Genomic DNA, 16108 nt, shown 5'->3' with positions numbered 1-16108 from the left:
TGCAAATAAGGAGGTGAAGTTGGCCAAGGAAACATATAGGTCTTGTGAAATCTGCAACTGGCGAAGGGAAATGCAGGAGATTGGAGGTGTGGGATTAAGTCAATCGCGCCTCTTTCTGGGATTGCGCCCTGGTGTGTGTGTTGTGTTGTGTGTGTGTGTTGGTTTGGGACACACACACACACACACACAGAGAGAGAGAGAGAGAGAGAGAGAGAGAGAGAGAGAGAGAGAGAGAGAGAGAGAGAATGAGTACCACCTTGGCCCTGCGACCCCGGGTGCCCTGCAGCGTGCATGGCCCTGGCACCGAAATTTGTGGGTGCCCTTAATGGGGAATTTTGTGGGTGCTCGCTGGCACCCAGAGGGTTAGATCTTGTGCTGCGGTGATCATTCCTAGCCGGTCTCTGAGAAATCTCTCTTTGTGATCTTCACGACCCTTTGCAGACAGAGCCCTGAAAGAACTCCCGTTCCAAAAGAATAGGGGGGGGTCTCCTTGTGTGTTTGCTTTTTTTTGTACGGGGGTGTCTCCCCTTGTCGTTCGACTTGCTTGCTTGCTCGGCCGCTTTGCAGCATCTACTAAAAGTGGTTTTCCAGGGAGCGAATCATTTCACTTTCTATTCGGGGTGGGGTCTGGACAGATCTCCAAAACCCATCGACGCCGTCTCCCACCCCACAGCCCCTAATTACACGACCAGCGCCTCTCCTCCCAAAATCCACCCAAAAGGCAATTCTGTGGGTGCCTACTCGGAAGTAAAGCCCCATTGAATTCAATGGGGGGGTCTTATTCTCAAGCCTATAAGCAGCTGAAGGCCCCATTGAACTGAACGCCCTTCTGAGCAGTTGGCCTGAAAGGCCGCGATCCTGCGCACATCTTCCTTACCTGGAAGTAAGGCCGGCGAGACTTCGGAGCAAACATGCCCATGGTTATTATGTTGAGAAACATCCTGGTTTTATTGTTACTGTTACCAGAATCAACAGCCCGCTGTTACATTAGCTTACCAAAATATATGATTTTTGTTGACGCTGGGGCGGGGGCAGAAGGGAATAGAGGTTAGGAGAGAGTTGTGACTTCTTTGCCGAGAGCTAAAAACTGGGCTGGGGGCGTAGGAGGAAAGAAAAACTACTTTAAGTTTGGAATTCCCTCCTCTTCAGATGATAGGTGTCTATATACAAGCGCCCTTTCAGGCAACTGTGCGTCGCTCAGTCCTGACTTAGGAAACTTTGGGTACGCGTGCGTGTTTCGCTTCGCAAAGTGCGTGCGGAAGGTCGGTGGCAATAATGGGATTTTTTTAAAGGCGAGAAGGAGGGCGAGAGTGCTCCAGAATAGGAAGAGGTTTAGTTTAGTCCTCTCGAGAATCCCATTCCCTCGCGAAAGGTGCACGCGAATGGGTTGCTCCTGAGCTGAAAGCCTTGGAGACGCGATTCCTGCAGCGCGTCGTTCCCCTGTTCCGGCGATTCTCACCCAAGATCTATTCTAGAGGACTGCTGAGTCCAGCCAAGTTCTACTCGGAAGTAGAGCCTCTCAAGGAAATGGGGAGGTCCTCTTCTCTCGGTTGGAGTAACGCCGCGCGCGCCTCACGCACCCCTTTCTCGGAGGACTTGATTCAGATTTCTAAACTCTCCAAAAAAAAACCCAACAACACTCGGAGAAACAACCGAGTTTCTTTTCGGGGAGTCTAGCTGTAAGGATCTATGCAAATCCAGGTGATTTTTTAAAAAACAAACACTTTTCTCTCACTCCAAAGTTTGCTCTTTTATTTCAAATCCCCTCCCAGAGGGAGAATATGGGAGTTTTCTCCACCGCTCCGAAATGGACATTTGGCTGATTATTATTATTATTATTATTATTATTATTATTATTATTATTATTATTATTATTATTAGCATCTCAGGCCTTTTGCTTCACACCTTATAAAAATTCCCAAGTCTGCATCTCAGCTTTTTCTTTTCTTTAAAGTGGTTTTTATGGGTGGGTGGGGGGAAAGCTCCATCTCTTCCCCAACGTTCTTCCCTTCCCTAGGATGTTAGTACAGCATTTATGGATTATTATTTATCTTAAAAATCATATTATTTTTAGCCCCTTCCCTGGTTGTGAACCTACCCCCCCTTTTAAAGCCCATAAGTAAATATTAAAAAAATAAAATAAAAATTGTGGACCTTTCCTCTTTCCCCGGAGACGTTGCCGGAGTCGCATACGATCTCATTTCATTATATATATATTTTTAAATCGCCTGCGTAAAGGCAAGATCTTTGGGCACGTCTCCTCGCGAGGAGGAGGAAGGCGCTCCCCCCCCCCCAGCCCCGGAGTTCGACAGGACCTTTGCTCCTAGCTGAAACGTGGGTGCGGGATCGCAGCCTTCGGGTGCTTTCGTGCCGGCAGCTGTGATCCCCTACTTACTTACGTACCTACCTACCTATTATTATCGCTGTGAATTACCACCCCAGCTTTCCACCTTTTCTCGAAAAGCGACGCGTTAACTTTTTACCAAAGCGCATTGCATGCGCGCGCCCTGTGCGCGCTACGCGTAGGGTTGGATACGATTGCAGCTACCCCTTCTAATTTATTTTTTAAAAAAGTTGGATTTTTATATATAATGATTCTCCTTCGGAGGGCTAGGCGTGCTTTCCTTTCTCTCTCTCTCCCCCCCCCCCACGCTCTGCCTGGTCCCACCCCCTCCCCTCGGACACCCTCCCCCTCGCCGTCTCCTCCCCTCCCCCCCCCCGCACCGATCCATCGCCGGGAAAGAGAGAGTGAGAGTGTATGTTGGAGAGAGAGAGAGAGGGAGAGTGTGAGAGGGGGAAATTGTTCCAGCCTCCGAAATGACTCAGTAACTTTTACGCTTGGAGCTGCTTTCTCAAGCCTCTCTCTTCTCCCCCCCCCATTAAAAAAACCCTCCTCAACGGTTTACTCCGCGACAGCTAAGAGATGTATTCTTCACCTCTCTGCCTCGCCCAGGTAATTAAGGCCTTTTTCCTCCCCCCCCTTTTATCAGAGATCTCCTTTCCACCCCTCCTTCCTTCCTTCCTTTTTGCATTGCTAATTTGTATCATTTTTGGGGGGGGGGGAATTGAAATCTGTTTCCTCTTCGCAGCTCGGGGCCTTATTTTCTTTCTCTCACCCACCGCCCCCCTCTCAAAATCCTTTCTCTCCACCTCACCCCACCGGAGAAAAGAGTTTTGTCCATTGCAGAAAATGCGTGGCGGGGCTGCGGGCTTGTGGCGCGCGCGCTGGGGGGGGGGGGGGCGCGTTGGAGAGAGCGAGAGAGCGGGTTGTGCATTCGTCCGCCTCTGAGTCAGTTGAGCTTTGCAAAAGGCGCCCGATTTCTGTCAAACCAACCCCCCCCCCCTTTCCCACTTTGCAGGTCGATTGCAATAAGTTTCTATTTGTTTCCTTCCCTCCTAAACCATCTCCTCCTCCCCCCCCCCGGAAAAAACCACCCTCCTGGTTGTTGTGTTTGGAGCCGAACTGCTGGGTTTTAGCAACGCACGAGTCTGGATCAGTATAATATGTGGGGAACAGGACACCCCCCCCTAATCTGTACTCCTTAGGCAACATGGGCTGGTGGTCTGGTGACCGCAAGAACACTGTCTCTTTCCACACTGGGGTGTGTGTGTGTGTGTGTGTGGAGTGGGTGGCTAGGGTTTTTCGGTGCGGGAGAGGAGAGACTTAATATCAACTGTTTCCCCAACTATGCACCAAGTTCTGATAAGTTGGCAAAGAGAGAGGGCTGTGTATGTGTGTCTGAGAGAGCGCATTTTTGCAAGAATGCAGAGTGCATAAGTCCCAGTGTGCCGGAGTTTGCAAGGCTATTCCATGCCAGCGTGCGTAGGGGTTAATTCAGTGTGCACGCCGTGCGTTTGTAAGTATCGGTGAGCCTTTGAGTGCCCCAGAGGTCTCAAAATCCACCCCAGTGCGCCGTAGCGAGTGTGCAAATGCGCCGTGCACTGTTGCCATAGGCCTCATGTTCCCCCCTGCATGGGAAGATGTGAACCTGCGCACATGGAAGTGAGAACGCTGGTATGTGCCAGACGAGAGTCAGGCGGCGTGCAAGAGCTCGGGCGTGCGAGTGTGCAAATGCATTGTGCGCTGGTGCCACAGGCCTCACATTCCTCCCTGCATGGAAGGATGTGCCCAGGAAGCTGGGCACATGGAAGTGAGAACGCTTGTGTGTGCCAGATGAGAGAGAGGCGGTGTGCAAGAGCACGGCGGTCCGGCGCACGTGTCACCCAGACGATAGTGTCCATGCGGGGCCCTCGTGCAAAGGCTGCGCTCCATGCAAGCGTGTGAGAGACAGCTGATTACAAGCAAGGGGTGTGTGTTTGTTTGTGTGTGTGTGTGTGTGTGTGTGTGTGTGTGTGTGGCTTCCTGTGCCTACCCCCCCACATGCCTGTGGCATCGATGTGCGCCGGCCACTGATCTGCAACGACACCGTTGCACCACGAGGCATGAAATATTGACATGCCATGCTGTATATTTCATGGGGAAAGTCGCTGGTCGGGTTTGCCAGGCGTCATCTGAGCAAGCACAGTTTCTTACATTCCTGTTAATTTTCGGAGGTCCCTTTTCTTGGTTGTGAACACATTTCGGTCTCCCCACAAACCTGTCTTCCTGCAGTGCCCTCGTTGTGTTGCCAGTCACGGGATGTCGCGTGTTTTTCCTCGGCCGTTTGTTTTCCCTCTGTGTGTGTCAAAATCCATTGTGGGTTGCAGATCTCCCTTTGGAAAGGACACAATGTTCGCCCTTCCCTCGACATGGCCAGCTATAAAGTCTTTTCCCCACATAAAGTCTTTTCCCCACATGTGAGTTTTCCTTAGCGGTGAAGCGTTGTCTTATTGTGCCCAGGGCCTGATATTATTGCGGGCTCCTTCCGACTTTTGCAGCGTACTCTCGCGTCCCCTCCAGCGGGGCAGCCTCTCCTCCCTCCCCCCCTGATCGATTCTTGATATTTTATTTTAATTATTGAACACCCGGCCTCTCATGTAACGACTTCCTTGCTGCAAACTAAGGGTGATTCTTCTGATAAGTAACTCCTAAACAAAGCGGCGTCTCGCAAGAACCTTGACATCCTTTTCTATCAAGGGCATGGATTTTATTTTATTTCTAAGTGCATTTGTTGTGTGTGTGTGTGTGGGAGGGGGGAACAAACTGATAGCAAACTCAAGGATTTTTCCTGCAGCGGGGAGCGATTTGAATTAGGCCACCCAAAAAACATAGAGAGGCGTTTAGAACAGACAAGGCCCGTGTTGATACAAGCTGGCCTGAGCTTTTGACAGTAGATGTGCAAAGATGTGGCCCAGCCAAGCCAAAATTTGCCCCAGTTTCAATATTCCGTTATCAGAATTCTGGACTCCCTCTTTTAAAAAAACAACCCAAAAACTGTTTTTGAAAGCTTTGAGACTTAAATCTTGCCCATTGCTTGTAAATCCTTTTTGCTGTTTTTTTTAAATAAAAAAAAACAGCCTGGTGTTCAAAGTCCTGTCCTTGAGATCGAATAAAATGCCTGGCTTTCCGAGTTTCAGAATAAAAAAAGTGAAAAATCTTGACTTAAATCTTCACCTTGGATTAAACACATATGAGCCTGGGTAAAATATCAGCCAGTAGTTTCAAAACCCTGCTCTGTGAAACAGTTGCGGTCATGCTTCAACAAAGTGAGGTTCTTTCAGAGTTGTTGTTTTTTTAAGAGTTTTGTTAGTTCAGAACACTTATCCATGTAGGAAGCTGCCCGCCGCAACCCTGTACGATGTACTGCTCTCACCGGGGGAATGGGACGGGTAATTTTGCACCAGATATGGTTTGGTGCAGTCCATCATGACAGATAACAGGGGCAGAACAGGTTGCCCTGTGCCGAAGAGGGTACCCGTTGTGTGTCTGCACGAGTCTCTGCTCTAGATTGGCTCCTCTTATTTTTAATCCTGTTGTCTTTGTCTTTGCAACGACAAACCTAGACAGCATCTTAAAAAGCAGAGACATCACCTTGCCAACAAAGGTCCGTTTAGTAAAAGCTATGGTTTTCCCAGTAGTGATGTACGGAAGTGAGAGCTGGACCATCAAGAAGGCTGATGGCCGAAGAATGGATGCTTTTGAATTCTGGTGCTGGAGGAGACTCTTGAGAGTCCCATGGACTGCAAGAAGATCCAACCTCTCCATTCGGAAGGAGCCCTGAGTGCTCACGGGAAGGACAGATCCTGAAGCTGAGGCTCCAAGACTTTGGCCACCTCATGAGAAGAGAAGACTCCCTGGAAAAGACCCTGATGTTGAGAAAGATGGAGGGCGCAAGGAGAAGGGGAGGACGGAGGACGGGATGGTGGGACAGTGTTCTCGAAGGTGCCAGCATGAGTTTGACCAAACTGCGGGAGGCAGTGGAAGACAGGAGGGCCTGGTGTGCTCTGGTCCAGGGGGTCACGAAGAGGCGGACACCACTAAACAACTAAACAACAACAAATTTTTATTCCAGGCAAAAACCAGCTCACTGTTATCCAATGGTTAGGAAACAGCAAACCAAGCAGAACACTATTTTTTAAAATGAATGTAACCGCCTTAAAGTTCCATATTTATGGAATGATGTGGGGGCCATATTTGCAACGGGGGAATATTTACGTTTTGCAAGTTTGAAATGCAGAGATGTGCTGTGGATCACTTTCAGTTTCAGCTGTGGGGGGCCAAGGTGTGCGGTTTGGACCCAGGAGCCAATTGCTAGGGCCCGAGGGGGCCCTGCCAATAAAATATTTGAGGGGGCTAGCTCCCCCCGAAGTTGACCATAGCTGTCAATGTTTTCCTTTTTGTAAGGGAAATTCCCTTATTCCGAATAGGATTCCTCGCAAGAAAAGGGAAAAGTTGACAGCTATGCAATTTCCCAGTACAGTGGTACCTCAGGTTAAGTACTTAATTCGTTCCGGAGGTCTGTTCTTAACCTGAAACTGTTCTTAACCTGAAGCACCACTTTAGCTAATGGGGCCTCCCACTGCCACCGGAGCACAATTTCTGTTCTCATCCTGATTTCTTAACCTGAGGTACTATTTTTGGGTTAGTGGACTCTGTAACCTGAAGCGTATGTAACCCGAGGTACCACTGTAGTGATGTATGGAAGTGAGAGCTGGACCATAAAGAAGGCTGATCGCCAAAGAATGGATGCTTTTGAATTCTGGTGCTGGAGGAGACTCTTGAGAGTCCCATGGACTGCAAGAAGATCCAACCTCTCCATTTGGAAGGAAATCAGCCCTGAGTGCTCACTGGAAGGACAGATCCTGAAGCTGAGCAACAGCACAGTGTTTTGTGTTGTGTAGGCTCCTGTGATGTAAGTCATGGGCCCCGTTTATTTCCCTGACATCTGATGGAAGGGTGCCACCACCGAGAAGCCCTCTGCCTGGTTTCCTTCAACTTTGCTTCTTGCAGGGAGGGAACCACCAGAAAGCCCTCGGGAGATGGACCCAGGTGTCCGGGGTGGAGACGCTCCTTCAGGTCTACTGGGCCATATAGGGCTTTAAAGGTCAGCACCAACACTTTGAATTGTGTTCAGAAACATCCTGGGAGCCAATGTAGGTCTTTCAGGACTAGATGGTCTCGGTGGCCGCTGCCAGTCCCCAGTCTGGCTGCCGCATTCTGGATTAGTTACAGTTTCGGGATCACCTTCAAAGGTAACCCCACATAGAGCACATTGTGGTAGTTATGACCTTTAAAGACCTATACGGCTTAAGCCCAGGCTATACGAAGAACTGTATTCTCCCGTACGAACCTGCCCTGGCTCTGAGATGTTTGGGTGCTCCCTTCTCTCGGTCCTGCCAACCTCACAGGCTTGTTTGGTTGGGGGTGCAAGACGGGGCCTTCTCTGTGAAGGCTCCTCCGAAACAACTTTGGAACTCCCTGCCGAGAGAAACCAGGCTGGCTCCCTCCTGGCTTTCCTCCCTCCGGCAAGCGAAGGCCTTTCTATTCCAACAGGTGCCGTTTTGAAAGGCAAGGGCTTTCAATAGTGCTGCCATGCCTCTATTCTATGCATTTTAATAGATACTGTTTTAATTTTATTAGGGTTTAATGAATGATGACCTTTTATAGGTTTGTAGCATTTGTGCATTATTATCTGTGGCTGTTTTAGACTCCCTGATCTGGGGGCTGGAGGGGAAGGCAGGATATAATAAAATGATGATGATGGTATTCATGTAATTAAAATAGTAAAAAATAAAAATATCCCATGATGGTCAGTGAATGAGGGCAGCTATTCTGAAGCCCATTGGAAGTTCAGGTGAGGTTCAGGTGATTTTCCAAGCCGATTTCTCTGTGTTTCATGGAGGAAGAGGGAGAGAGGGCCTCTGAGTGTGTACAGAGTGCATTGGCTATGTCTCTCAAAGGAAAATGAATGCTGCTTTTAAAATGAGCCCCCCCTTCCCATTTTACTAGGGAAACTGTCTTCTAAGACAGTGTTTATCTTAACAGCTGAATTTTTTAGATGTACACACACACACACACAGACCGACTCAATTTGGAAGCAAATTAAGGAATCCCCCCACCTCTGAGCATACCCAGAGTGCCGCCTCCCCTCCCCCGCAGCCGCCCAATAATACCCAACTCCGGGAATTCAGGACACCGGGGTCCATCTCCCGAGGGTCTTCTGGCAGTTCCCTCCCTGCAAGAAGCGATTGAACTAGGCAGAGGGCCTTCTCGGTGGTGGTACCCTGCCTTCAGATGTCAAGGAAATAAACAACTCTCTGATTTTTAGAAGACATCTTAAGGCAGCCCTGTATTGGTTTTAAATGTTTGACGTTTTGTTCTGTTTTTAATCTGTTGGGAGCCGCCCAGAGTGGCTGGGGAAACCCGGCCAAATGGGTGGGGTATAAATAAACAATGATTATTATTAATTATTATTTTGCCCCTTTCTCTCTTTCCATCCCTGCACCCCCAATATACAACTTCCAACTGAGCGATTTTAAACCCTTGGCAAGGAGTTTGCGCAGAGAGATTTCTTGGGACGGGGACGTCGTCTCGCCTTCGGGAACGTCTGCCTAGCTGGCAATGCCACAGCATCCAAAAATAGCCCTGGCACACTCGGTGCCACTCCTAGCCAGGACGACGCACTGACCTGCTTGATTTGAGTCCAGGCCCTTGATGGCAAATTCTCTCTCTCTACAGCTGTCTCTCAGCACCTTGGGACTTTCCCTGAGCTCAGCCACCTCCTCCCTTGATGCCGCTTTTAGAAACCTAGGTCATGATTTTGCATTTCTTCTTCTTCCTGGCTTCCCCGACCTTCTGGTCTCCAAGTTCGTTTGCTTGTTTACTCTCAGGGCAAAACAACAACCCAGAGACACACATCCCCTCCAACGTTTCTCCCCTGAAAATAGGAACGTACTATTCCATCCCCTCCAACGTTTCTCCCCTGAAAAGAGGGACGTCCTATTCCATCCCCTCCAACGTTTCTCCCCTGAAAATAGAGACGTCCTATTCCATCCCCTCCAACGTTTCTCCCCTGAAGATAGGGACGTCCTATTCCATCCCCTCCAACGTTTCTCCTGTGAAAATAGGGACGACCTATTCCATCCCCTCCAACGTTTCTCCCGTGAAAATAGGGACGTCCTTTTCCATCCCCTCCAACGTTTCTCCCATGAAAATAGGGATGTCCTAAGGAAAAGCCTGACCTTTCGGGATCAAATCAGAATCCGGCACTGCTTCTGTGAATCCTGGGCTGTCCCTGAAAAATAGGGACGCTTGGAGGGTCTGCCTATTGCTTCTGCATGAGTTTCTGTTCTGAGCGGGCCTCCCGATCGCAAGATCGGGGACTCGTGCAGAGACATGGTGAGCTTACACAATTCAAATCTTGGAGTTTTTCCGCAGCAGAGTCTTTCTTGAAATGCGAATACGGTACAAATGTTGGAGTCTGTGCGTTTGTATCGAAATCTACTAACTCCGCCCTTGGTGTCCTTCGATTTTAGCTACGTTTTCCCAATTCCCTGTGCTTTTCTAAAATAAAAATAAAAACAGAAGGTGAGGGGGCTTCTCAAAGAGTTGTTGTTGAGTCGTTTAGTGGTGTCCGCCTCTTTGTGACCCCTTGGACCAGAGCACGCCAGGCCCTCCTGTCTTCCACTGCCTCCCGCATTTTGGTCAAACTCATGCTGCTAGCTTCAAGAACACTGTCCCACCATCTCATCCTCCGTCATCCCCTTCTCCTTGTGCCCTCCATCTTTCCCCACATCAGGGTATTTTCCAGGGAGTCTTCTCTTCTCATGAGTTGGCCAAAGTACTGGAGCCTCAGCTTCAGGATCTGTCCTTCCCGTGAGCACTCAGGGCTGATTTCCTTCAGAATGGAGAGGTCTGATCTTCTTGCAGTCCATGGGACTCTCAAGAGTCTCCTCCAGCACCAGAATTCAAAAGCATCCATTCTTCGGCGATCAGCCTTCTTTATGGTCCAGCTTTCACTTCCATACATGAGCTATGCCGTGCAGGGCCACTCAAGATGGACAGGCCATAGTGGAGAGGTTTGACTAAACGTGATCCACCTGGGGGAGGAATAATAATAATAATAATAATAATAATAATAATAATAATAATAATAATAAATTTATATCCTGGCCTCCCCAGACGAAGCCGGGGAGCCACTCCAGTATCCGGCAAGCCGCTCCAATATCCCTGCCAAGAAAACTCCATGGACAAAGTCAACAGGCATACATAACGTATAATATTTTCCAAATCTTCCACATTTTAAGCTCAGATGCGTCCCCTTTGCTTTAAACCAGGGGTGTCCAACTTCCAAGAGTTTGCAATCTACTCCCACTATAGATAAACTGACAATGATCTTCTGGATTGACCAGAGTTTGTAAGGTGTTTTTTTTTGGGGGGGGGGGTGGACAGGCCTGCTCAGTGGCATAGCGTGGGGGGTGCAGGGGGGGCCGGCCACACCGGGCGCAACATCTGGGGGGGCGCACTCTCGCACTCGCAGCTCTCTGCCCCTACCTGGCTCACTCACTCTCTCTCACTGCAGTGCTGGCTGTGTGAATCCGATCCCCAGGTCGCCGCCCACTGTGGAGGGGTGGGTGCCAGGGGTGCGGAGAGAGAGTGAGGGACTATCTGGGGGAGGGACAGTGCAGCGGCCGCCCAGCACTGAGCGCGGGAGAGAACCACACCAGACCAGACCAGGCAGCAGCAATAAGAAGCTGGCAGCGACGGCAGGTTAGGGGTTAGGGGGCGCAAATTACTTGCCTTGCCCCGGGTGCTGACAACCCACGCTACGCCACTGCCTAATGGTCAGGGGTCCCTTTACCTTTCCCTTACCACTGTACACCCAACCAACCAACCCCCCCAGCCCTCTCCCCTCTTGTAGTGCCCAGAATTCGGTGGTTAATTAACAACAACCTCATACCCTGCCCATCTGGCCAGGCCTCTCAAGCCACTCTGGGCAGCTCCCAACAGAATATTAAAAACACAATAAAACATCAGACATTAAAATCTCCCCTAAACAGGGCTGCCTGTATAACAGGTTGAGGTTGAATCCTGACAAGACAAAAGAGCTCTTTTGGGGGGCCGGGGGGCCAGGTGTGGGGGACTCCCTGGTCCTGAATGGGGTGAATGTGCCCCCGAAGGACCAGGTGCACAGCCTGGGGGTCATTTTGGACTCACAGCTGTCCGTGGAGGCACAGGCCAGTTCTGTGTCCAGGGCAGTACCATCTGGTACGCAGGATGAGACCTTCCCTGCCTGCTTTAAACAAACAAACAAAAATAATAATGCAGATCTCCTTGGTAGAGTTTAACCGTTTATCATGGAATATTCCTAAACCCAAGCTTATCTCCTGGGCCACATAAGACAAAAAAAACACACACAAACACAGCTAACCGTGAGGACATAAAGTAAAATATTATAAGGATGGGGGGTACAGCTAGTCTGGTGCCCACTATAACCAGTTCCCCTTTCATGGATCACTGCCTTGCCGTGGCGAAGCGGCTTGAATGACTCAGAGAAGCTATGAGCTACGCCGTTTAGGGCCACCCAAGACAGACAGGTCATAGTGGAGAATTTTGACCAAACGTGATCCACCTGGAGCAGGAACCGGCAAGCCACTCCAGTATCCCTGCCAAGGAAACCCCATGGACAAAGACAACAGGCGTAGAAAAGTTATGATGCTGGAAGATGAGCCCCTCAGGTCGGAAGGCGTCCAACATGCTACTGAGGAAGAGTGGAGGACAAGGACAAGTAGATTCAGAGCTGATGAAGTGGCTGGGCCAAAGCTGAAAGGTTGCTCAGTTGCGGATATGCCTGGAAGCGAAAGGAAAGTCCAATGCTGTAAAGAAAAATATTGCATAGGAAGCTACCAGCATGAGTTTGACCAAACTGCGGGAGGCAGTGGAAGACAGGAAGGCCTGGTCCAGGGGGTCACGAAGAGGCGGACACGACAAAACGACTAAACAACAACAAAACCAGAGTTCATTGAACAGGAAATGGATGTGAATACTCACTTCCTCCTTTCCCCCCTCGCTTTGGCCAATTTTGCTCTGTTTCCCCTCTCCATCCTCCCTAAAGGTAAAGGGACCCCTGAACCATTAGGTCCAGTCGTGGCCGACTCTGGGGTTGCGGCGCTCATCTCGCTTTACTGGCCGAGAGAGCCGGGGTCCAGCTTCCGGGTCATGTGGCCAGCAGGACTAAGCCGCTTCTGGCGAACCAGAGCAGCGCACGGAAATGCCGTTTACCTTCCCGCCAGAGTGGTACCTATTTATCTACTTGCACCTTGATGTGCTTTCGAACTGCTAGGTTGGCAGGAGCAGGGACCGAGCAATGGGAGCTCACCCCGTCATTGCGGGGATTCGAACCGCCGACCTTCTGATCGGCAAGTCCTAGGCTCTGTGGTTTAACCCACAGCGCCACCCGCGTCCCCTCCATCCTCCCTAGTAAGGGGTATTTAAGGTCAAGAGCGGGGCAGGCTGCTTTGAAGATCCTACCCCTCCCTTTCCTTTCCTAGTGAAAGTTGTGTCCACGGCATCTGGTCAGCAGACGGGGAAGTCAGAACGAACGCAGTCCAAGCGGGAAGGAGCGAGGGAGGGAGAGCGAAGCTAGAAGGAGGAAGGGGATTTCCAAAGAAAGGGCCCAGTGTTTTCTTTGAACAATGCTCAGCAACTAGAGTGGGGGAGGCTGGAAGAAAAAAAAGTTGTGCAATCTTATCTCTGCCCTTCTCCTCTCTGCGCACACTCCCTCCCTCTCCATGCTTCGCAATCCCGCCCCGTAACTCCCTGGCCAAGTCAAGGATGCAGTTATTTTTTATTTTCCTTTCGGCATGTGACGCTCTCCGAACAAATTGGGACGGCGAGGGGGAAGGCCCGAGGGAGCTCCGAGAGGAAGAGGGGGAAAACGCGCCTTCAAAATCCAGACGGGGTCTCTCCAGGTCATCCAGCCTGATGATCTGTAGGAAGGCAGAGAATTCTGAAATTACGGAGGGCTGTGGAGATCTCTCTGTGCCATTGCGGAACGGCTCTTGCTGACGTTCCCCCGAAATCTAGTCCCCCACTGTAACTTCTTCTTGTTGTTTAGTGGTGTCCGCCTCTTTGTGACCCCCCTGGACCAGAGCACGCCAGGCCCTCCTGTCTTCCACTGCCTCCCGCAGTTTGGTCAAACTCATGCTGGTCCCTTCAATAACAGTGTCCCACCACCTCGTCCTCTGTCGTCCCCTTCTCCTTCTGCCCTCCATCTTTCCCAACATCAGGGAGTCTTCTCTTCTCCTGAGGTGGCCAAATTCTTGGAGCCTCAGCTTCAGGATCTGTCTTCAGGATCACTTCCCCCCATCTCATCCTCCGTCATCCCCTTCTCCTTGTGCCCTCCATCTTTCCCCACATCAGGGTATTTTCCAGGGAGTCTTCTCTTCTCATGAGTTGGCCAAAGTACTGGAGCCTCAGCTTCAGGATCTGTCCTTCCAGTGAGCACTCGGGGCTGATTTCCTTCTGAATGGAGAGGTTGGATCTTCTTGCAGTCCATGGGACTCTCCAGAGTCTCCTCCAGCACCAGAATTCAAAACACTGTAACTTAAGACCTGGTTTTCTGCTGTGGTTTTGTCAGCGGGAATCTCAGAAGCTGCCTTTTGTAGCCTGTCAGGTTGTCGGTTCCATCAAGTTCAGTCCTGTCTGCACGGTTTGGCAGCAGCTGTCCTGGGTTTCAGGCAAGGAATCTCTCCCAGGATGCCGTTGGATGTGAAGCCAGACGTTCTGCATGCAGAACACGTGCCGTTCCTTCCTCTACAGATAAAGTAAGATTAATAATAACAATCATTAACAACATGAATAATTTATTATTTACACCCCGCCCATCTGGCTGGGTTTGCCCAGCCACTCTGGGCGGCTCCCGACAGAATATTAAAAACACGACAAAACATCCAACATTAAAAACTGCCTTCAGATGTCTTCTAAAAGTCAAGTAGTTGTTTATTTCTTTGACGTCTGATGGGAGGGTGCCACCACCGAGAAGGCCCTCTGCCTGGTTCCCTGCAACCTCGCTTCTCGCTGGGAGGGAATAACCAGAAGGCCCTCGGAGCTGGACCTCAGTGTCCAGGCTGAACGATGGGGGTGGAGAAGCTCCTTCAGGGATACAGGGATGAGGCAGTGCTGGTGGAACGCAACTATCCTGGCTAGTATAGCCTTATCTTCCTCTTTTCTAATCTGCTTTTAAAGCTTTCAGAATCGGTGGCTGTTACTTCTCTCCTGAGGGAGGGAGTTCTGCAGTTTAACCATGAAGAAATCTGCCGTGACTCTTCTGAAATACTGAGCAGAAAAAAAGGATAATTCAGAGCAGGTCCTTCAAAGGAATGTGTTGAGTAGCTTTTAGGAACAGGGCAAGGGCTGTAGCTCAGTGGTCGGGCAACCGCCTCCTGTGTCGAAGGTCCAGGTTCAAATTTCGGCGTCTCCATTTGCAGTAACCAAGACAATTGCCTTTAGCGTACGGAATAAGCGGTGCCCGACTTCTGAACTTTGGTTAGATAGTAGACTTTTTGCCATCAAACACAGAGCTTCTTGTAGGTAAGAAAACAATGAAGTTGCTTATGTGGTAGAAAAGGTTCTTGTTGTAGCCGTAACTTTCTCGCCTTGTGGGAGGGAGTTTCGTAGACCGACAGCGTGAAGGAGTCATTTCTCTCATCCGACACTCAGAGGGAGAAAAAGCTTTTCCTCTATCCTCTTTTTTCCCATGCCACGGAGGATTATACAAACATCTATCCTGCTGCCACTTGCTTGCCTCTTTATCAAAAGTCCCAAATGCCTCTGATCGCAGAAGAATGGATGCTTTTGAATTCTGGTGCTGGAGGAGACTCTGGAGAGTCCCATGGACTGCAAGAAGATCCAACCTCTCCATCCTAAAGGAAATCAGCCCTGAGTGCTCACCTGAAGGGCAGATCCTGCAGCTGAGGCTCCAAGACTTTGGCCACCTCAGGAGAAGAGAAGACTCCCTGGAAAAGACCCTGATGCTGGGAAAGATGGAGGGCGCAAGGAGAAGGGGACAACAGAGGATGAGATGGTTGGACAGTGTTCTTGAAGCATGAGTTTGACCAAACTGCGGGAGGCAGTGGAAGACAGGAGTGCCTGGTGTGCTCTGGTCCAGGGGGTCACCAAGAGGCGGACACGACTAAACGACTAAACAACAAAATCCTGCCGCCACTCGCTCGCCTCTTTCTCGTAAGTCTCAAATGCCTCCAGCTTTCCTTGCAGGGACGGCGCTCTCTGCGCAGCCCGCCTTTCAGAGCTGTTGTGAGGTGGGCGATAAACACCGCAAGAACTGGCTGGTTGGCAACCTCACCGCCAGCATCTATGGACCAGCAGCAGTGTCAGGGTCAAGGATCCATAGTTTCCGGGATGTTTCTGTGCCACGAATAGATTTATTGGCTATCGAATCGCCCTCCTTCACCTTCTTGCGATTCCTGCCCTTTCCCCCTCCTCCCGAAGAAAATCAGCATTCGAGAGGGAAACTGCTTGCGTCTGGGGTTTCTTTCTTGGTGCGTGCGGGTGTTGAGCGTGGGTAGAGAATCGTAGAGGTGGAAGGGACCCCGACGATCATCTAGTCCAACCCCCTGGAATACGCAGGGATATCCGCAAAAACGATTTCCAAAAATGCAGGAATATGCTCTGCAGCTGTTCCGTACGGCGCTCGAACCTGAAACCTTT

At 50.2% G+C, this 16108-nt stretch overlaps 1 protein-coding gene across 3 annotated transcripts in view; it reads left to right on the top strand.

Moving 5' to 3' along the window:
• The window catches only part of NFIC (nuclear factor I C), a 102629-nt gene that overhangs the window by 4354 nt on the left and 82167 nt on the right, over positions 1-16108 (top strand). The window contains exon 1 of one of the 3 annotated variants that reach the window (XM_081895660.1): positions 2730-2953. The exons of 1 other annotated variant lie outside the window; for it this stretch is intronic. In XM_081895660.1, coding sequence (XP_081751786.1) covers positions 2924-2953 — 30 coding nt within the window. In that variant the 5' untranslated portion in view covers positions 2730-2923. Of the gene's footprint in view, positions 1-2729; positions 2954-16108 lie in introns of those variants that run through there. One more of the 3 variants, XM_081895663.1, reaches the window with a different exon arrangement.

The sequence above is a fragment of the Podarcis melisellensis genome, assembly GCF_964234715.1.
Source record: "Podarcis melisellensis genome assembly, chromosome: 18".
NCBI lineage: Eukaryota > Metazoa > Chordata > Lepidosauria > Squamata > Lacertidae > Podarcis > Podarcis melisellensis.
The sequence above is the reverse complement of the archived record's forward strand: the minus strand, read 5'-3'. Positions and strand labels throughout refer to the sequence as shown.